The sequence below is a fragment of the Amblyomma americanum genome, chromosome 6, assembly GCF_052857255.1.
Source record: "Amblyomma americanum isolate KBUSLIRL-KWMA chromosome 6, ASM5285725v1, whole genome shotgun sequence".
NCBI classification, from domain to species: domain Eukaryota; kingdom Metazoa; phylum Arthropoda; class Arachnida; order Ixodida; family Ixodidae; genus Amblyomma; species Amblyomma americanum.
In genome coordinates this window covers 55,740,250-55,761,803 of record NC_135502.1, presented here as the reverse complement: position 1 = coordinate 55,761,803, position 21,554 = coordinate 55,740,250, and the positions used below count along the sequence as shown (strand labels likewise).

Below are 21,554 nucleotides of genomic sequence, written 5' to 3'. Positions count from 1 at the left end.
TTCCAACGCTTCTTGAGGTCTTGGAAACAGTTAGAAAACGCTTCTTTTGGCAGGGCTGTCAGCTCCTTTGTCGTGGCATCTTAAATGGCCTCCACGCTCCCCATCCAGCGACCTTTCAGGCCACTCTTCACACGAGGAAACAGGAAAAAATCGCATGGGAAGAGGTCAGGCAAGTATGGCGGATGGGGAAGTACAGTAATACTGTGCTTGGCAAGAAATTTTGTCAGGCTGAGAGCAGTGTGCAGCCTTGCATTATTGTGGAGAAGGCTCCATTGTCCAGATGCCCATAACTCAGGGCGACAGCGTCACAGTGCATCACGCATGTGTTGGAGCACGCGGGTATAAAACTCCTGATTCCCCCCCGTCTGCCCTTGTGGGACGAACTTGTGGTGTATGACACCTATGGCACCGAAAAAAACTAACAGCATCGTCTTTGTTTTGGCCTTCTGTCACCGCACCTTTCTCAACGCCGGAGAGCTTATGCACCGCCATTCGGCGCCCTGCCTCTTTGTTCGAGGATCGTTTTGAAAACACCATGTTTCGTCTTCAGCAATGGTGCTGTCGACGAATGCAGCATCCTTTTCTGCCTCAAGGAGCAATAAGCGCTCACTGATGCCCGCGTGTCCTTCTGGTCCTGTGTGAGGAGGAAGTGCGGCACAAGTCTGGTATTCAGCTTTCGTTTCCCCAAGTTCTCACGCAAAATTTGGTGGCATGTTGTCTTACTAATGTCGAGAGCATCTGATAGCATGCGGACTGTAATGGTGTGGTCTTGCTGTACGATTTCCCTGATCCGAGCCACGTTGTTTTCATTCCGTGAGGTTGAAGGGCGCCCCTGCCTTGTGTCGTCTTCCACCGACGTTCTCCCCGAAACGAACCTCTTGTGCCACTCGAAAACTCGCGCCCACGATAATGTCCCGTTGCCGTAAGTATCACGAAAGAGGTCATTGTGTGGCTGTCTTGCCAAGCTTCACACAGAATTTTATGTTTACACGCTGTTCGAGGTGGACGTCCATCTCTCCACATTCCCTCACAGTAGAATGCGCAGACGACTAGTGACAACATATTTTTTTACATGTAGTGCCATCTAGCGGCTGCCATGGCAATTAACATAAATAGCTCAGGTTAGCCAGAAAAGATGGCGCTACACATATGCACCAATATTCAATATTTTTGGGGGGGCATCATTTCTAGAGAAGAAAATAAATCAGTCTCAAAACTTTACGGACAAAGGTTGTATATGTTCATCTGTCCCCCCGGGGCGATGTGGTCGCTCGGCACGAGCTCCACATGTGCAACTTTTGAAAGAAGTGGCGGCTTCCCAGGTAAACATGGCCTCAGTGGCTAGTGCACAAAGTCTAAACTTGCTTCAACAAGGTTCCTGCCATCTTGCATTTAGAAGGCGCCGTAGGAACCAGCTATGCTAATACAGCATGACATGTGATACATGGGGTCCCGAAGCAACGCAGGCTGTGAGGAATGCCATAATGGATAGAGGCTAATCTAGACCCTCTGTTTTTTACCATGCGCTGACATCGCACGGCCATTTTTTCATTTTGCCGTCATCGAAAATGCAGCTGCCAAGGCTGGAATTCAAGCCCGTGACCTTGGGATCAGCAGCTGAATAGCAAAGCCACTGAGCCACCATCGAGGGTGCTAACTGAGCACGTCTCCACTCCTGTTGTCACTTCAGTGTTACATTAACTAAAACTTGTTTTTAGGCTGCGCAGGCTATCTCACTCACACAAATATCACAATGCTATGCTCTATTACTTTCACTGAAAAAGCCACTGCACTAGACACGGTGATATAAAGAGAAAAACTTTTGAAGCATACACTAAATCCAGGAAAGCTCTTGAAAAGCGGATAGCTGACTGGAAATCAGGAAAAAGATCAACAGACGCTCAGGTCGTCTAATACGTTGAACTGCATCAGCAGAATGCATATTTAAGATCAAGCTTTTCCATTTGGTACTTTCTCCTTCCGCCACATCCCATTTCCTGAAAGCTGTAGCAATTAATTTCACTTTACCTTGGCTAGCTTTTATGGTTCACTTATGATTTTATATGCTTTACATTTGCTATATTTACATCCGGTACACTTAGACTGATTTTATTACTTGCTGATGATTTTTTCATGCTTTTACATTTATTACATTATACATATTTCGCCATACTTGGCACGCCGCATTGTATCAGCCTATGACGAGCTTGATGATGATCCACAAACATGCGCTTGCTTTCAGTGCTGCTTTCCTCCTTTCCATACTTGCCGCTCACTAGGGACATTGCTGCGCTCGCCTCTCAGCCTCCACTGATGCAGATTTTCCCTCTCACTCCTCGTAGGGGATGGTTCTCGTGTTCAAGCTTGCTGCACGTGCCGGAGGCTTCAACGGGCCGTGCAGAGACATACGTATGCCAGTATTTTCACCTAATGGAACTCGTACCGTTTATGCAGTAAAACAAGTTTGCCAAATGAGACTCAAAGCAGTGATGTCTCGAAGCCCTTGCATTTCATGCCTGTTTACCACACATCATGCTCCGCATAGCACAGCAAGTCCTTACTTAGGCTTTCCTCCTCTTTGGGCACTTTGGAATTTATGTAGAAGATCCTGGGCACGACAACACGCAGTTGATGCAGCTCAGTGCCCACCAAGGCCCACAGACGAAACACACCAGGTGTGCCTGTCTGGTCCAACTGCACAGCAGCAAAAGGGTAAACTGGTCATATACTTCACCAAATACAAGCAACACTTCTTGTGCTACATGTGTCAAAGCACACATGTCAAAACCCTCACTAACGATCTATATCCCTCTACCCTACTGTCTTATCCTGGCGGTTTATCTCAGTGCAGTCCTGTGCCTTGCACCCTCTGTAGCCCTTCTTGCAGCTACAGTGTACACTAGCGCCTGCCCGTGGCACACAGAGAGCCTGAGTTTCGCCAACAGGTTTAACCTCTTTTCTCTAGTGCAACTTCCCAAGAAGAAATTGCTGCAGTTTTCATATGGACATATTTTCCCGGGGCACCTTTCTGCTTCTATCTGCTTTATACCATTCACTACAAGCAGGCAACAGCTGCACACCATCCACCAAGACTTTCCCTTTTTCCTCCAGTAACAAAGGAATTCGTTCATTGTGTCACTACTAGCTACAATACCAGCTGATCTGCTCACATAATAGACTCATTTGCATAAGAAACAACCTCACCAATTTCATTGTCAAAATATAGTTTCTGCTAACATATTAACTACATGATGGACACACACCCTATATTGCCATAAATCTGGGGCAAAAAAGGAGCATTTAAATGTGGTAAACTGAGGTACCAAGAAATGTGACTCACCTGAATGATCTGCCATGGAGAGTCAAGGAGATTACGCTGTGCCCTGCGGAGAAAGCTGCCTAGCGTGCCAGCTACTCCTGATCGAACAGCACTGCCTTTGGAGGTAGAAGCCTTGTCAGTGGCACTAGAGGGGCCAGTGAAGCCACGGTTCATTCGCTTGGAACGCTCTTGCCGCTGCCGCCTTTGAAGTGCCCATTTCTCCTTGTGGAACTTCAGCCACTCGACCATTTCTTCCTGCAGCATAGAAGCAATACATGTAGGCTGTTTGTGAGCGCATCCACTAGAAAAAAAGCAAGTGCCATGCTTTTCAAGAGCTCCGAGGCCAGCGGATTTGGTTATGAGCCGTGAATCTCAGCTCTAGAAATACTACTGCCACTTCAAAGCACTGACCGGGTGAGCAAGAAAGGTTTTCTTGCCTTCAAGAGATATGGAATGAGAAATCACTCACGCAACCTCAAATGTACGGGGCACCAATGCAGACAACCATGGCTGCGCAACAATGTAGTAGTTGTTGCCTCATCCCAAAGCTGCTATGGCTGCTATGTTGTTGTAAGCCAGTCCCACTGCAGCTTCAGTAGACACCCATACAATAAAAACACGGCTGTTACGTCGCTATTATGGCAGCATTCCCATATAGTAGTGCTTTAGCTGCAGTCCCATTACCTTGTTCTGGGCACCTGTTCGGTGTGGCCGCAGCGCCCTTACGGGCACCGTGAATTTTGTTGCTACAGATGTTGCAGCATTTCCATCACTGCTGCGATGGGAGCGCAAATGACCAAAGGCGCAAAAACGAAACTATTGGTGAATTCCAATCGCAGGCCAGGAGCGGTCTGCACACTCTGTGACAGAGCGCCTGAATCCGGCGCAGAGCGCGCGACCTGAAATTGCGATTGGAGTACACTTGCTCTGGCCAGAGCATGTAGGGCACCGCTATCGCCGCTGCATAAGAACGTCACGCAAACTTCCGGTCGGATCCGCCGATTTCGGCGGAGCAGTCCCGACTGCTCCACGGAGCAATCTTGGCTCGGCAACCGCTCCCTGTCTACGATTGGAAGACGCGATCCGTGGCTCAGATCTGCGTTTGGAATACAGTTGCTCCGAAAAGAGCAGGAAACGTTGCTCCAGAAGTGCTCCAACTCTGCGATTGGAAGTCACCATATGTTGCGACCAAGTGCGCACAGGCAGCACTGCATGAGGTGCGGTTGCATAGGTCGGCTCCGGGACTTTTGTTCCTATCATATGCCTCTTTTCTTGTCCCCTGCAGCAGACTCACACGCCATGTAAACAAGGCAGAAGCACATGCGTGCTGCAACTTCACCTGCTCCGCACGCGCTCTCTCGCCGCTGGCTCCCTTCCACCTACAGCAGGTCAGTAAGAGGAAGAGCCACCACAGGGCATTTCGAACATTGTGCGCATGCAAAACGCCAAAATCCTTTCAAATTTTAGAGAAGCTCGTTACACTCACAAGAAATAAAAAACAAACGGCAGACAACAATTTATAATTTTTTCATGTGCTGGATTCGGCTATAATCCTTCGCGGCTCATGCATTTTTTTTTTTCACGGTCCTGAGAAAAACACAACACTGCGGTTCAACTGTAGTATGAAACATTTCTCTGTGGTCGAGTTATGCTTAACACTGGTCACTCACCTGGTTAGTCTAAGATCCTCACGTTGCACCCCAATGCCTCTGAACCTGAGCACTCCTAAAAGTTTTTCCAGTGAAAATAGGCGTCTGATGTGCACCCCTGTTCGCCAATGAACTACGAATACAGGGTTGAAAGCAATAGCCAATCAAATGAAGCCTCAGAAACACTTCTGCACCAAAACCAATCTGGATAATTAGCATTCCAGTAATTAAGATAACAACATGCCAACAGTAATGTACAAGCCACCATGCCTAAAAAGGCTTGTTTCACGAGCCGGCGAAAGGCGGCAAAAACAAGTCCATTATCCTGAAACTTGTGAAACAAGGTCCCAGTCTCATGCTCAGTGAACAGAACGCCACTGCAAGCAACGATGGCACGGCTTGACCACAGCTAGCAGCCGCCTACCTTGTTCTGCCCAAGTGGTGGAGGTGGCCCCAGCGTCTCGCGCCATGACTTGCGCAGCACCTCCTCCTCTGTGTTTTTCTCTGGTGAGCGTGCCCTCTTCCTGTGCGTCACGGTGGCCACAACATTTCTCGGCTCTGAAGCACGGCCGGGCTGGCCCAGGTCTTCAATGTCGGCCATCTCGGCTGTGTCTTCGGGAGCAGACTGCAGAGGCAGTGGTGGTCACATAAAAAAATGCCAGTCTTTAGCTCATCACTGAGACAGCACTGAAGCCCAATTGTGCATATGGTGTCATGTCAAAGTCGCACATGCTACGTTCTACACCGCCGCTACTGGCAGTGAACATGGCGGAGGGCACAAGCATATAGCCTGCTTGGTGAAAGCTACTGCTTTCTTCTGCCCCCCCCCCCCCCCTCGCCTCCCCCCCCTCTTTCTTTCCCTAAACACAGTACTGTACAGGCAGCAAATGAGGATTCGGGTATGAAGGGAAAAGAACCCTGGCAGCACTGACAGTGATAGTACATATAAGGTCAGCATCCATTCAGAGAATTCGCTCTGTGATAAAGTTGCTTTATTTAACATTATCTGAATTCCTGTCTGTCTATTTTAAAATAGCTGAGCCTCATTGTGCATTCCTTCAGATATGATGTTAGGTTTCTAGTGTTAAATCTTTCTCATCGTCTTTGCTGCCAAACTAGCAAAGAAGAGGGTGACATCTTGGAGGGTATGCCAGGGGACATACGCTGGGGCATTCTGGACTCCATCCTGGGTTAGGGAGCACACATTAAAGCTCCTTTCTAACTACCATCCAAGAGTTCAGTCTTTGGGTGCCTGTTCGTGGCTCATCCTAAACACTAGGAACATTTTAAAAAATAATTTTTGGACGAAAACAGCGTGTGTAAGCTTACCTCTTGCACCTGCTGCTTGGGGGCAGCTGTAAAGAGTTCGCTGATCCGTTTCTGCTTGAGCACATCGTTCTTTTCAAGAAGCCGCTTGTGAAGCCATGGCGGGTGGGCTACACGAGGCACAGGATTAGGGACCTGCGCATTGCACGTAACAACCTCCACAATAAATCCAAGTCCAGACCAAATGCCACAACTATAGCAGACAAATTCAACCTTCACCCTCAAAAGCAGACAAATTTGAGTGAATACAGTCTCATTTCTTTTAAACAGCACTCCTATTGGCTGAGATATACAAGGAACTGTTTATTAGTTTAGCATGGTTGCAAACCAGAGTTACCGAGTACTCTTCTTTGGTAGTTGTGAGCTCTGTGCCACAGCTTACTAGTAGTAGCTGGCCGCATTTAAGGTCGCCAATTATGAACTGTTAGGCTAGTTGGTTTTTTACAATGAAAGAGGACAGTGCAAAGACAAAACATGAGAAGAAAGATGCTCAGCAAGCCAGCTCTCAGCAACTGCTTGTAATTTTCGTCAGCCTCAGTTATGAAGCCGAGTTCAAAACCTTAAAGTGAATATGGACAACGTAGCTATTAAACTGAAAAAAAAGAAACCCTGCTCAGCAAAGAGGAACACATCACTTTTACAGTGCCAAGGATGATAAGGATGCCTACATTTTTATGAAACAGCACGTAGCGCTTGACAGAATGTGAAATGTCTCCCCAGATGACATCACGTGTGGTCCAACAAGAGCTATATAGCTCTCTCGCATGATTCAGCAAAGGATTTTCCTTTTACTCCTGCTACAATCTAGCACACGGGTCAAAATTACCTGCTGAAGAGCTGCAGGAATGGTGATGATCTTTTGGATGGCACTTCCCAACCTCTCAATGTAGTATTCCCAGTCGAGAATCTTGCAGGTGGTGAGAAGAGGAAGAGCACTGTCAGTAACAAGCATTTCTACCAAGAAAAGTTGTGTGCGTCCATAACTGACAATAAGTAAAAAAAATTACATACAGATCAGCCTATATAAACGTGATATTATCCATAAATTTCATGAAAAGCAGACAGCATATGCTGAAGGAAGAAAATTCAACTCAGGCACTCAGAGAAGCAATGTGAAATAAATCTGCTCGCTTTGCTTATGCTATTCCCAAAGTACTTAAAATTACCGTATAATCTCATGTAAGGGCCACACCAATGTATGGGCCGCACCCCATTTTGGACTAGAAAAATACTGTTACGTTTTTGTTCTTCAATTTATGTATGGGACACACCTTTAAAATTCATACCCAAATTTAAAGAAAAAAGTGCGGCCCTTACACGAGTTTATACTACAAGTGAAAAGCAATGGTAATGAAAAAGTCAACTGTACCAACATAATTCAATGGTTTTGGTCAAGAACAAGGAGAGAATGAAAAAGTTTGGAACAGTACGCACCGATCGGATGTCAAAATCATCAGTAGTTGCCGTCTTCAGCCACCGTCTTAGGTAGTGCCTCTTCACACTTGGCTCAGCTTGAAAAATGGCAAGAGGAATGGCTCTGGAAGAAAACAGACAGGTTGCAACACGCTAAGCCAAGAGTTCTCAAACTGGAGTCCACAGAACTCTTGTGTTCCTTGGAGTGCTGTTTGGGTTCCCCAAGCTCCTAAATCCAGGCATGCTTCAACCCCCACGTTTCTCTACCCACTTTATTTTGGAACTAATCATATCGTAGTTAAACGTGGATATAACGAAATTGAGAAAAGTACGCAATTTTTTTTGTTAGATGCAGTTTCCGCATGAAAACTTGAAAGGACAATTCAGAATGGAAACCAAAATAATCGCCTAACAAGCACTCAAAGTAAACCCCCCTTACTCGAGGTCATGAACGTGAATAAATATTTCACGATCTCTGCCGCCACGGCTAGCATGATGCCGCTAGGCGGGGGGTGGGAGAACGGAGGGCGGCAAGGGAGTCTGATACACCCGCCTTTTTCCATGTGTCCCTCTCTTGGTCTACCCAGACGTGGTTGTCTTAGGAAATGGATTCCTGCCTTCGCCTCACGTCACTGGCACTCTACGTAGTCGCCGCTCCCACTGCATGTTGTTTGCTGTCGCTGTTGGAACCGCGTGAGCAGCTGAGCGGTGGTAATAGGCGCACACTGCTCATGCTGTGCCTTCTTTGCTAAATCCTCTTGTTCTTCACTGCTCTTGAACATCAGATGTTGAAGTGCTGCGTTTTCCATGAAGAGGAATCGATCGCGCTGCAGAGCACGATGCGTTTTGTCAACTGCGTTTGCTGGTTGCGATTGTAGACGCTCCTCTCATGAAGGTTCGTGATTTACCTCTACGAAATGTCGCATGGCTAAACCCAATTTCAAGTACCATAGCACTAGCTAATACACAGTCGGCACAGCAAGTTCTTTATACCAAGGTCAACCACCGCAGCACTTTCGTCACATGGAGGTCACTGATGCATATGCTTCAAAAGGGGTGGCATCTGCAAATTGAGGAACTTCACAATATATGGTTTTAGCATACCAGAGACATATTAGCGGAGCCGTATACCGATTTACCGGGTGCCGACTGCTCACACGCAGTTGCCCCACCTGGCCGGGGTCCGGTAGACCGCTGTACGTCTCCACTAATATGCCTCTGGCACGCTAAATCTCTCTAATATTGAGGAATTCACTACATAGAGATTCGTTACATCCAGTTTTAACTATGTACACTTGTAGATGATAGTTTCACCATACCAGCTATTATTAGTTGAATTAAGCTATTTCTGAAGGGCTGTGCATCTGCATACCTTTTTATGCATACATGTTAAGCAGGAAGAGACAGAACACAAGACACACAGGGTTCCTAGGCATCTTTGGAAAGCTGCTGGGGGTCCCCGATGCCAAAAATATTGAGAACCCCTGCCTTGAGGCACGTAAAAGAGGTTTAACATTTCAGAAAACCTAAGATCACAAAATTTTTTCACCACATAAAAGACCGTGTCATTAGGTGGATGATGGGTGCATATCTAAAAGTTTCAGCTAGTTTATGAACGTAGCACAGCAAAAATTAACTCTGCACCAAAATCTGCAAAGAGACCCCTCTCATAGTTCATCATGTTGTCTTCTCAATTATGCACACTGCGTAGTAATGCTGTCACTGGCCATCAGTAAACTGACAATAAAGTGCTGAACTTCTAAGAATCAGATGCAGGTGGGGTTGTCATGGGAGCCATGCTGACATATACTGCACCTTATAAAATGCACAAACTACTACATATTGTTTTAAAAACATGCTGTTCTGCGCGTGCAGCATTGAGTGAAGACAACTAGACATTTATTAAACAGGTGCAGTGACAATGTCAGGAGGAACATGAGCCTCCCTATCTTAAATGACCTAAGTAAATGAAAAGTATAATGAAGTCATCTTGAACATTAATTTGACATAAATGCACTATAAATTAATTTGTATCATAAAGATACATTTGACCCAAATATGCTCAACTCTATTTTATGATTTACTGTATACTATTATTAAACATATAAATGATGTATAAACCGTAAAAAAAAAAAACTCGTTCCACAACAAAAACTGAAAAAGAAAGTTTAGTAAAAAGCAAGCAGATGATGTTTCTAAGTGAGCTACAAGTTCTAAGAGTGCACGTAGTTATATCAACCTCACTAGAGATAAATTAGTACATATACTATGCGGATGAGTGCACTCCTCACCTTTCTGTCACAGGAGCCCCCTCAGGCTTCTTGGAGATGACGTACCTACAGCTGAGCCCCGCATCCTTGACCATCTGGTCACCTAGAAACTAGAAAATAAAAATAAATGGCAAAAAAAATTGCTTAATAAAGTGTACTAACTATACTAAAAGCTGCACACATAACTAATACGGGACTAATTGCAGATTAATGTCCATCTGTGAACAGTCCGATGGCTAGCGAGGGAAGCAACACAGCTTTGAATATTAAAAAAGTTAACATTAAAAAATTTGTATAATTTAGCGGAATTTAAAAGATACTCTTGAGGAGTGCCACACAATGGGAAACATTATGTCGTTGAATTCACCTAGCTCCGGTGCGCCTCTTTTTGCTAATTCTTGGTTCAAGTTGCATGAAACACCTTATATATTCTAAATCCATTTTCTTTGTTAGCAGGATGCAAAAAAATAATAAAACCATAAAGTTACATGTATCATTAAGGTAATTGTAAATGAACTCTAACACAGTTCTAGAAGCATGTCAGTAGCGTCATACCTCAGCAAGCCTTCTGGCAGTAGAGATGGATGTGGACTTCTGAACTCCATAGTCTTCCAGCTTTCGAGACATGCTTCGGTTTTCAGAGATTAGATCAAACAGCTCTTCATCAGGCATGTTTTCTGCCTGGAATTGCAAGAATAGCACAATAAACAAAAACAAGCTCAAAATGAGAAGTATGTAATGCAAAATGATAGGATGCACAGAAAAGAACAGTGCTTGCATTGAGATTTTTACAGCATGCCCCATCGTCCTCTGTTGCTGACCATGTCAATGAATCCAGTACTAAAGAATGCTTTCAGGGAAGCATCACTTGAAGGTGCAACACAAGTCTTTCTTCCTTTCATTTTTGTTTCCTTCGTTACTAAGCAACCACAAGGGTGCCAGTGCAGTAATGCTCATTTCTTGCCCTGATTACACAACGAATTCTTAGTTTTCAAGGCTAACCAACACTGTTCAGTTAATAATGCTGTGGCGGTCATCTGCTACACTAACTCACAACAGCGCAAGTTGAGGCCTTTTTCTCTATCTAGACAAGATATGGGCTCATTACAGCTTGAACAAATTGCTGTCACTGCTGCTAAGCATCAATTGACACAGCTGTTAACATGTCACTGCCATAAAAGGCAGTGATTTGCTAAGTCAGAAACAACGGATTGCACGCTATGAGAGTTGCGAGCTTCCCATGCATAAAGGAAGAAAAAGTAAGTTCACCTTGCTGTACAGTACATCGAGCCAGTAGTCAGCCACCTTAGCAACAGCTGCATAGCATTCTTCGAGTGTCTTGCCCTTGAGAAAGGCCTCGAACACAGACGACTGGAAAATTTTGATGAGCTGTAGTTCACCACGTCTCTTCACCTCAAATCCTTTCAGTTCAGCCAGGGAGCCATCAAAGTTGAACACAGCATACCTAAGGGAGTTAGAAGGAGTTGTTTGAACGTAAAGCAACAGAGATAACAGCCCCAACAAAATAGCCTTCACCTCTTCTTCAATTTCTTGCCCTCTTCCTTGGAGGCTGGTAGGATCATGGCAAGGTAAGGGCCATCCACTTCAAAGAAGATGGAATTCTCTGACCGTTGAACATACTCTAGAGTCTCCGGATTGACAAGCTCGTGGTACTGGTCATTTGTGTTGTGTTCCTGTAGTGACAAAGAAGACCAGCAATGTAACAAAAGACAGGCCCATACCAACTCGTTGGAAGAATCAAAACTCAAGATGATCGCATATAAAAGGCAGAGACAGTTTATGTGATACGACAGGAACCAATCCTTATTAAACATCGTTTTCAGGAACCTAAATGGATCACAGCTATGGCAGAAAAACTAAAAATGATAGTACACTGCATTTTCTAGTACACTGCAGTGTGCAAGCATTTGGTGTGTTATGACACCACAGGCCTGTGATCATTTTGGTTAGGCCCACCAGTAGTGGAATCACCCTGTATATCCTTTCCATTTCCCATCCTATTGCTCCCACTCCCCTTCCCTTCCCCTATGCTTCTCAACAGCTGAAGCATGAGATGTTCATGCTAACAGTTACCATGCAGGCAGCAGGTTTTCTCTTTTACTGTGACTGCACACATTCAACAAATAAACATCACAGGGTACATCAAGGGCACAGAAGTTCATACCTGCACCATAATGTTCAGCATGGCACCTGGGTAGGATATGGTGAGCTTAGGCTTCTTGGCATTGCTTGTCCGGATGACAAAATTCTCAGGAAATGATGCCGGCAACACGCACCAGATGCCGTCAGTGTCCAGCTCGAGCGGGCGCCTGCACCACAAGCAAAACTGGAGCAATAAGACAAACAGCCAAAGCAGTCATTACTTTTTCACTACACATGTGCATAGGGCACCACAAATATACACAGGCCGCCGCGGTGGCTCAGTGGTTATGGCGCTCGGCTGCTAACCCAAAAGACGCATGTTCGATCCCAGCCGCAGCATTCGAATTTCAATGGAGGAAAAATTCCGGAGCCCCGTGTATTGTGCGATGTCCGTGCACGTTAAAGAACCCCACATGGTCGAAACCCACGTGGGCAAGCAAACCCCACGAACCCCGCATGGGCAAGCAAAGAGAACCGCACCCTATTTGCTCCACCAGCTCCCTCGCATGGGTGATGATGCCAGCTCCTGTGTGACACACAATGCCTGCCATTTCCATGCTGTACCACCTGGCCCTGCAAATGGCACAAGACCCAAAAATCAGGAAGTAAAATCATTAAGTCACTGAAATCAATTAAAGCATAATAGAATATTATCATTATCGTTTCTTTTGTAGTTAAGGAAAGAAACCGAGTAATCACTTCAATATGACACTGCCACCTCAACAGGCCACTGGTACGAACCGAACCCACAACCTCCACATGTAATGTTCAGCACTCTCATGAGCAGTGCAGTGTGATGCACTTGTCTTGTGAGCTTTTTTGTCATCTTCCCTGTCCCTGCGCACTTTTCTAAAATGAATGTGTCCCCTCCTACTTTCGAAGGCAATTATTTGAGTTAGTCACAAAAAAGATGAGTGTTCACCAGCACCACACTTAATCAAGCCGACGAATGTGGTACGTTGTATTAGACTACAGATGCCATGTGAAACGTGTTCAAAGGTGGAAAGAGGTAGCTGTGCAGAAAGCCTCTCAATTTATCTGTGGCCCTTGGTTCCAAAGACTGCTGAGTTTCCTCGCCTATGTCTCCACGAGCCCCTCATTTCCCTTATTCCTGCCTGCTCACAGAAAGATCTGCTAGCAAACAGTGAGCCATCAATAAAGGATGCATAAAACATTGGGTATGCCATGCAGTAAACAACATGGACCACTACCAACTACTACCTAATGCTATTGCATTAAAATATATAAAATGCTGCAGAGAAGCTGTCTCGTGGGTGCAGAGAAGGTGGGGCACATTTGCGCCTGCATTTGGTGCAGAGATTTGGCAGGGCCAGATCTCGGCGTCGCATGCATGTCACGTGCTGCGTGTTGCCTCTGGCAGACTAAGAGGCACGTATGTGCAGAGTACACCTGCTTATTGCCTCTAAGCTTAAACAGTTCAAGGCCCAGTTTTCAATATATGTTATCGTTGCACAAAGATGGTTATATACTGGCGCAGATGGAAAGCTGCGTGATGCGCCTGCTCACAGAATTGGTAACAGCTACACCTAGGAAGGAGCGAGATAAGAGGTATGCACGGCTACTCAGCTCGGCACCTTCAAGGCACTCGGTGCAGGATGTTCATCTTAAAGGGAGTCTACTGCATTTGCATACTTTTACACCCTCCATACACCTTGAGCGACACATGCCTAAGTGGCTGCATACGCCAGCGAGAGACAAGCAATGTAAAAGCGTAATCTTCTTGAAGGAAATGCATGTATAATGAAGTCAATGGCACAGTCTGCACTTGCATGGTTACGCTGGTGAGCCTCTCAACTGAAGGCTGAACACACAGACTGCAAGAAGACTTGCATGTTTTTTGTTAATCTTTTTTTTTAATGCCAGTTTTACGGACATATCTGTGGCTGCCCACAATTCCATAAGTGAGAAGCCCTTAGCCAACAGCTTGAGTTCAATTACCCATCCCACAGAGTCAAATGGCAGCAATGAAAACCTTCCATCACATGACTTGCTGTCATTTAAAGCAAATGAAATTTAAAAGCAGTTTTGGCAACATGTTCCTCACCCTTTTCTCATCACATATCCATAGAAAGAGTTGAGAATACACTTGTGAGCCAGCTGCAGTGAGTCATACAACACTTCCAGGTTCTTGGCTGACTTGATTTCGGCTGCGTCCCCTTTTGCCACAGCTTCAGACACCTTCTTTTTAGCGACCTATCAATGAAAAAATAGATAAATTCAAGGCAAACCTTTATCCACATTCCTCATTGTATGGTTATGTCTTCCAGAGTGGGTCCAGCTTGCTCATTAAATGAAAAGAACATCTGTATGACAATGCATGACAGGTCCATTTTAGAAAATAAAATTAAAGGTGTCAGTATGAAAGCCTTTGCAGTGAGTAGCTTAGCACTCCAGGTGATAGACAAAGAAGGTTTTTCATGCTACACATGACATCTCTGATACTGTCTGTCTCATAAAAACTCCCACAATTTCCCTCTGCAATGGCGCAACAATTTTAATATCAATTTTTATTCCAGAGGCTGTTGGCCAGGCTCAAGCTCCAAGACTGCTCTTACATGCGAATGTGACAAAGCCAGGGACAGATAGATTTTGAGTTTTACATAGAAAGGTTTGCTCCAACATTGCTAAATTCACTTCTCGAATTTGATGCAATGCGGCCTCTCAGGGTTTCACAATTAACAGAAAAACTCCAATGCAATGTGGAGACAAATTAAAGTGACAGTAAGTGATGCAAGATCAACAGCTATTAAGAAAAAAAAAAGGCATGCGATAGCACACCTTTAACAAGGCCTTGAAATCATATCGTCGATCACGAAAGTTCCGCACGGTGTCCACATAGAAAGAGTTCTCTTTCTGACATATGGTTGTCTCTCGAAGCTCCGTACGCGTTATGTGCACCTTCTTGTAGGCCTTTCTGCAGTAGTCTGAAGAGGAAAAAGCAAACACACTCAAAGGAAATGCCCAGGCACACAAGACAGCAATGAAACGGCTTCACATGGAAGCACACTGTAGCAAGCCAGCAGTAACAGCATGAGCTGCGCACATGCACAGATGTTGTATGGCAATGAAAGCCTTGTGCATTCCAGTGACAAGACATCAGCAATACCTGAAATACTAACACACTCCACGACTAAAATGTGCTTAAGCTCTTACTGTATAACAAGATGGGAGAGCTTTGTAAATGAAAAAAAAAAAAAAATATACTTACAGGCATCATAATAAAGCAGCACACATACATTTTTCGTCCACTCACCTACGAGCCAGCTTGTACACTAAGGTAGCCAAAAACAGCTCAAGAACCAGAGAAGCAAATAAGGATTTCTTATAAAGTAGCTCATGCCTAACTAAATTTCCCATGAACAGCTGAAGCAGTCAAAATCTTGTTAGCCTGTTTATGTACACAGATATCAAGTTTGACACTCCATCAGAAGAAATAAGAAGTAATTAATTAAGTTGTGACCTCGCATAGCCCATGGCAATATATATCAGCAGGATAAAAAGAACCAGTCTATCATGTGAACAAGAGTGGGTGTGAATGTCACTGTGAATGTGAATGTGCTGGAGTCAGCAATTTGCCAACGCCTGGCATCACACTAGGGAACTCTGCTGCACTCTTAATGATCTCCCCCAGCTACACTCATGATGACTCCAGTTCTACAGTAACAGCTTTTCGTGGCATAGTCCGGTTTATTTCAGCCAATGCAAGAAAGCCCACAGCTTTTGCGCTCTATGTAAATTAAAAATCAGCTGAAGCTAGAGCAACACCTATGCAATGAACTAACGGGCACACGGACGCAGGCATAGATGGCAGACAAAGGACTGGCATTAAATTTGAACTTTTTACTAGGTGTAACTGTGCTGACAAAAAAGAAACGACTCAGTGGTGGTGATAGCAGCAAGAGTGCTCAGCAGTCGTCGAAAATCAGAATCGCTGTGACTATCAGCCACACTGCATATTAATGTTATGATGAACCTTCAATATACGGCACCCATAACACCTATGACAATCTTGAGCATTGTAAAAAGAGTTGCACACAGCTGCAATCATTGCAGAGCAACTGGCTGCCTCTCGCGTCACAAGCAAAATGATAAGGCCATGTAATGAAGGCATTGGCCAAGGAGCATTAAAAAATCGAAATTACAAATCTCCACGCAATGTGCTATCAAACTTAGCCAATAAAATATGCTTTATGACACACAAAGATATAGCACCAGGACACTGCTGGCTCATGCAGGTGCACCTAGTTCCCCCATGCTACCAGTACAGTGTGTGGTACCGATAGTACAGGGTCGTCCACATTTGGGGTGAACACGCAAGCGCGTGGGCCCTGCTCTTCAGGATGCTAGTGCGTGTGACATGGCCGTGCACCAATGCAAAGCAGCAGACAATGCGAATCACCACCTCCAGGTCCATCTGCATCTGTGCCACCTTGCTTGAGTGTACGGTAGTGTCACACGCACCAGCATTTCAAAGCACTTCAAGGAGAGCGGCCACATGCTTACTTGTTCACCCTAACAGTGGAAGTCCGAGTACACCTTCATTATCATATGCACAAAACTTCATGCTTTTGGCAAGCAATTGCTAGTTAAATGGCTTGCACCATCTGGTTGGTGCAATTAAATAAAAATTACTGAGCCAGTTCATTTGGTATTGGGAAATCGTGTAGCCTCTTTCGTCTAAGTGCCAGTTAATACCAGACTTTTATTCATAATCAAATGTTGCCTCCCTACAAACACCATCAGTCTCCTGTGCCTTTCCTCAATGCTCCTGCGCTGGTTTATTAGGTGAGGCCCCATAAAACAGTGGCAGCTGACATGCTCTTGGAAACTCGCCATGCATCAGGTTCTGGTGTCATAAACCTGACCACACAATCACTTTATCACATAATGAGCTGATTACTTTTAAACTGCTCAGGTCACTGCACGGTCTAAATTTATGGCCACTAAATTCTGGTGGACATACGGCTGGTGTTGACATATACCTAGAGCACAAATGTCTCATCATTTTGTGCGTTCTGCATACTGCTGCTTTGATTCCACCACTCAAAACAACCTTAGTACTATTCTAATGGCCCCCAGGGCAGAACAACTGTTGAATTTTACCATAAAGATGTATTTAGTTTCTTTGAACATACTTCTCAAGCACAACACGTTCACTATGTACTTCACGCTTGGTAATGCAGCAGTCCAGCTAGACCTGAGAAAGCAAGTGACAACAGGAAAGGAAGGACTGTTCAACAAAAGGGTCACCCTACCAGCCAGCCGCTTCTTCTCCGCAGCTGCCCTCTCCTCACGAGACAGCTCATGGAACGCTCGGAAGGGCAGGCCTGGTTCAGCAGGAGGGAAGCGTTCTGTCTCCAGTTGCTGCTGTATCCTTTGAAACTCTGCTCTGCTTGCAGGCACTGGAAGTTGAAGTAGGCAAATGACAAGTGATGAGCATAAATGGGAATGTAAAGAGAAAAAAAAAAGGAGGAACAGAAGGTTGCATCCTAGGTGATGCTACTTGGACAACATACAAGCTGAAATAATCTTTACAGCGAAAGCTGTAATAGGAATGGTTTAGCCATATAGCCCTGCATTATACCATGGAATCTACAGCATCAGTCATAACACCTTAATTACTTAGTGAATTCATTTAACCACCAGACACACTGGGCAGGTGGAAACTGAGCTGAATTTGATTCAAATGAACTAACTGCCACCTGCCATTGGGCAGGTGGCAAAGTACAGAAAGGTTTGGTTCAGTTTTATGGGGTTTAAAGTCCCAAAGCGACTCAGACTATGAGGGGTGCCGTAGTGGAAAGTTGAGGATAATTTCTACCACCTCGGGTTCTTTAACGTGCACCGACATCGCACAGTACACGAGTCTCTAGCATTTCGCATCCATCGAAATGCGACTGCCGTGGCCGAGATCAAACCCACGTCTTCCAGGTCAGCAGCCGAGCACCGTAACCGCGGCGGCAAAGCGTGGAAAGGGAAATCCCTCTATCCACATTTAGGGAAGAGAGGATTGAGTGCAAGAGGGAAGAGAGAAAGAGGGTGGGAGAATACGGGTGGCCTAGTGGTTTGGGAGGTCATGGTGAAAGCAGAGGAATGCACAATCAGAAGGCGGCTGCCACAGGAAATGCCTGGAGGGTGGCTACCATGGAAAGTGGAGGTTATGACGAGGGCGGAGGAATGAGCAACCTAAGGCTGGTTCCACGGCAGAATGCAGGGCTATATGGCTAAACCAAAAATATAACAGCTTTTGCCAATTCATCATGCACTAAGCCGGTAAACCTAGCTCTACTAATTTTACTACAAAGACAGCCTAATAACAGTGCATGATTTATCATAATCAAACGACCCTGCACACCTGTGGAAAACTCAGTTTAAACAACATAATGTAGGCCATTCTTTGCAGTAGGCTAGCTAATTTTTTTTTTTAAATAAAACGACACTTTAGGAACCCCCCAAAGCCAGCATAATACTATCCTGAAGTGTTTCACGCAACATAAATATACACACAACTGCATAGAACAAGTAAGCTTCATTTACAGAAGATTCCCTTGAAGACAAACTTGAAGGGCCATGAGAATTTGTCCATCCTAACAGAAGTTCATCGTATCATGAGAGAGGTTTATAGGAGAGAAGTATGTTTCTAAAAAGGCTATGAGAGCACATTACAAGAAAGCAATTAATAAAATTACAGTGAGAAGATGAGCGTTTATTACACACTGCATGAAGTGAGCTGAAAAGCAAGGGCATGAAACAACCTCATGTCATTCAACCTAAAAACGGCAGCGGTTCGTTTTTTCTTTTTTCCGCAGTCTTTTCTTTTTCATTCCCCAGCAATCTCTATTTGTGATATTTTTTTCTTTTGCCTTCATTCCAGCTCACAGCACTTTGCAGGTGCTCAGCTGGCAAGCTGTACAGTACAGGCTCTGAAATCACATGATTGCCTTTTCTCTCTTTGCGCTGCACGTAGGAAGACGTGATGGTGCCCTGCTTACCACGCACCTGCAAGGATGCTTCCTCGCAAGACCGCTTCCCCACACTTTTATGCAAAAGTGCGAGGAAGCTTTCTTGAGGGGAAGCAGTCTTTTTTCTTTTCTTGCTTAGTTGCTTGGAGTGCTGCACGGACGCTCTGCGCGCATTGTTGACGGAGTTGCCGTGGTTCACGGTCGTTGCTAAAGTTTGTTTTACGCGAAAGGCATGGGATGAAATTTGTCTTCAGAGGGTTTTTTTTAACGCTGAGTATATGGGATACCAGCCAAATGTTATCTCATTGTTCATCTTGTCCGAGAATTCGGATTAACCAAGTTCATATCAACAGGGGTCTAGAGAAATCAAATAAAGAGTGTGCTACTGACTGTACTGCCCCCTCCACGTCCAGGGCATGGACCTGCGGCAGGTTGCACCAGGCTTGTTGAAATCACACGCAGCACAGTCAGCCTCATCAACCATTGCCGAGGGCTGAAAAACAGGCAGCAACCATGAAGACAACAGAAAAGTCAGAAACAAAATGCTATGTAACTGAGAATACAAATGCAACAGAGCAAGACATGTTTCACACACAGAAGGATGCCACACCTTTGTTTTTGAGTGAAAGACTTCAGAAGTTGTCAACGTTAACGACTGTTATCCATGGCAAAAAGCAGTCAACAAGAGGCCTCCCCAGTACAAAATCTAAACCCATGTGCTGACAACCTATATACAACTGAAGGTGCTATGCTTAAGAGCTCAGTGGGCACATACTGTTCGCACAATGGCAAGCTGCTACTATATGTGGTGTGCATACTCATCTCAAAATACGTAGTCTGCAAATCCGATTCATTTTGTGGAACATGGAATGAAACTGCAATACAACACTAATATTACAGCAATACACCTTTAGTATTTACTACACTTAAAAAGTTAACATTGCTGCAACACATCATTAGCATTACTGAAATAAAAAAATCATAACTACCGGAAAACAAGTGCCCTCAAGCTAACAAGCTACAAACATACATCGAACAACTCAAGTATATTTAGAGGCTGCATAAAGGTAAAAAAAAATTCTACCTGCAGTCTGTTGGTGAGGATAATGTTGGGGTACATGGCACCAACATCAAGATGATAAATTATTGGCTTTTCAAGCCTCGATGGACAGTCCCGCAATGATGCCAGTGCTGTCTTGATCTCCTCGCACACCTTCACGGGAACAAAACAGAGTCCCAGAAAAATCAGCATTAATATGCTGGTGCGCTGCATGGCATGATGCATATCAGAAACTTACTTTAAAATCTTAAAAAAACACAAAAGTTTTTGTCTTCTGCTATATTTACTAAAGGTGCTTTAGCAATCGTCGTGCAGTTTCTCAAAATGTAACACTCGGATGGGACTAGCTTTCAGACAAGTTCCGAATGGAAATGCATTATACACCCGCCCACCTGTTGAGAAAGCAAGAGTGTATGTTACCTCTTCAAAGTTAAGTGCCTCATTCAATGGCACTTTCTCTTCAACCTCAATGGCATGCTGCATTGTCTTTGGTACTGAATCAATGAGGTTCTGGAAAGCCTCCGGCACCTAGAACAAAGTAAGTAATGTTATCCCTTAGACCATGACTGAAAAAAAAAGTGCAACATCAACAGCACAGGACCAAAAATGCTGCATGCTAGGCACAGTTCTACTGCACCTTCATTAAAAATGAAATGAAAAACCACCACATATGGACATTGTCTAAATCATCATCCACACAGTCATGTCCACCTGCGGGACAAAGACCTCTGCCATTTATCTCCAAATAACATTGTCTAGTGCTATCTGCGGCCACCCTATCGATGAAAACGTTCTAATTTCGTTCGCCCACCTGACTTTCTGTCACACTCTGCTGTGCCTACCTTCCCTTGGAACCCACTCCGTAACCCTAACTGGCCACTCGCTACCTGCTGTCTGCATTACATCACCTGCTCATGTCTATTTCTTCTACTTGTACTTGATTACAGCTAGGCCATCAGTAACTCTTCCCTGTTCCCTAACCCACTCTGCCCTGTTTCTGCCTCTTAATGTCCTCAATGTTGACAGTGTTTGCATAATGTAACATAATTCTGCACAGTGCAGAACTAATTTTCCATGGAACATACGACCCACATTCAAACAGCATGACCTTATTTTGCAAACAATATCTGCATGTCACGTATAAAGCAGTGTACACTCAAGACAGAGATCGAAATTTTGGCAAGCTCAATTTTAAGTCACCGTAACTAATCAAAGACTACTAAATAACATGCTGGTTAGAAGAAAAGCTACAATTATTAATGGGATAGCATAGAAGTGTAGATGCTATCCTATCCTGAACATCAAAGAAGCCGTCACTGTAAAATGTAGCACATTTGCCATGCATCTTTGAAAGTGGGAGTACTGCACTAA

General features: G+C 44.7%; 1 protein-coding gene across 2 annotated transcripts in view; it reads right to left on the bottom strand.

Annotated features, from left to right (window-relative positions):
• The window catches only part of PolE1 (DNA polymerase epsilon catalytic subunit 1), a 61,136-nt gene that overhangs the window by 29,621 nt on the left and 9,961 nt on the right, over positions 1-21,554 (bottom strand). For both annotated transcript variants that reach the window (XM_077626930.1, XM_077626931.1), the window contains exons 13-30: positions 20,604-20,711; positions 20,208-20,336; positions 19,514-19,616; positions 17,417-17,563; positions 14,940-15,085; positions 14,206-14,354; positions 12,621-12,713; positions 12,163-12,307; positions 11,514-11,671; positions 11,247-11,442; positions 10,533-10,658; positions 9,999-10,087; positions 7,729-7,831; positions 7,121-7,201; positions 6,298-6,429; positions 5,393-5,593; positions 3,341-3,574; positions 2,562-2,694 (exon numbers count right to left, since the gene is read on the bottom strand). In XM_077626930.1, the coding sequence (XP_077483056.1) occupies positions 2,562-2,694; positions 3,341-3,574; positions 5,393-5,593; positions 6,298-6,429; positions 7,121-7,201; positions 7,729-7,831; positions 9,999-10,087; positions 10,533-10,658; positions 11,247-11,442; positions 11,514-11,671; positions 12,163-12,307; positions 12,621-12,713; positions 14,206-14,354; positions 14,940-15,085; positions 17,417-17,563; positions 19,514-19,616; positions 20,208-20,336; positions 20,604-20,711 (2,473 nt within the window). The remainder of the gene's footprint in view (positions 1-2,561; positions 2,695-3,340; positions 3,575-5,392; positions 5,594-6,297; positions 6,430-7,120; positions 7,202-7,728; positions 7,832-9,998; positions 10,088-10,532; positions 10,659-11,246; positions 11,443-11,513; positions 11,672-12,162; positions 12,308-12,620; positions 12,714-14,205; positions 14,355-14,939; positions 15,086-17,416; positions 17,564-19,513; positions 19,617-20,207; positions 20,337-20,603; positions 20,712-21,554) is intronic.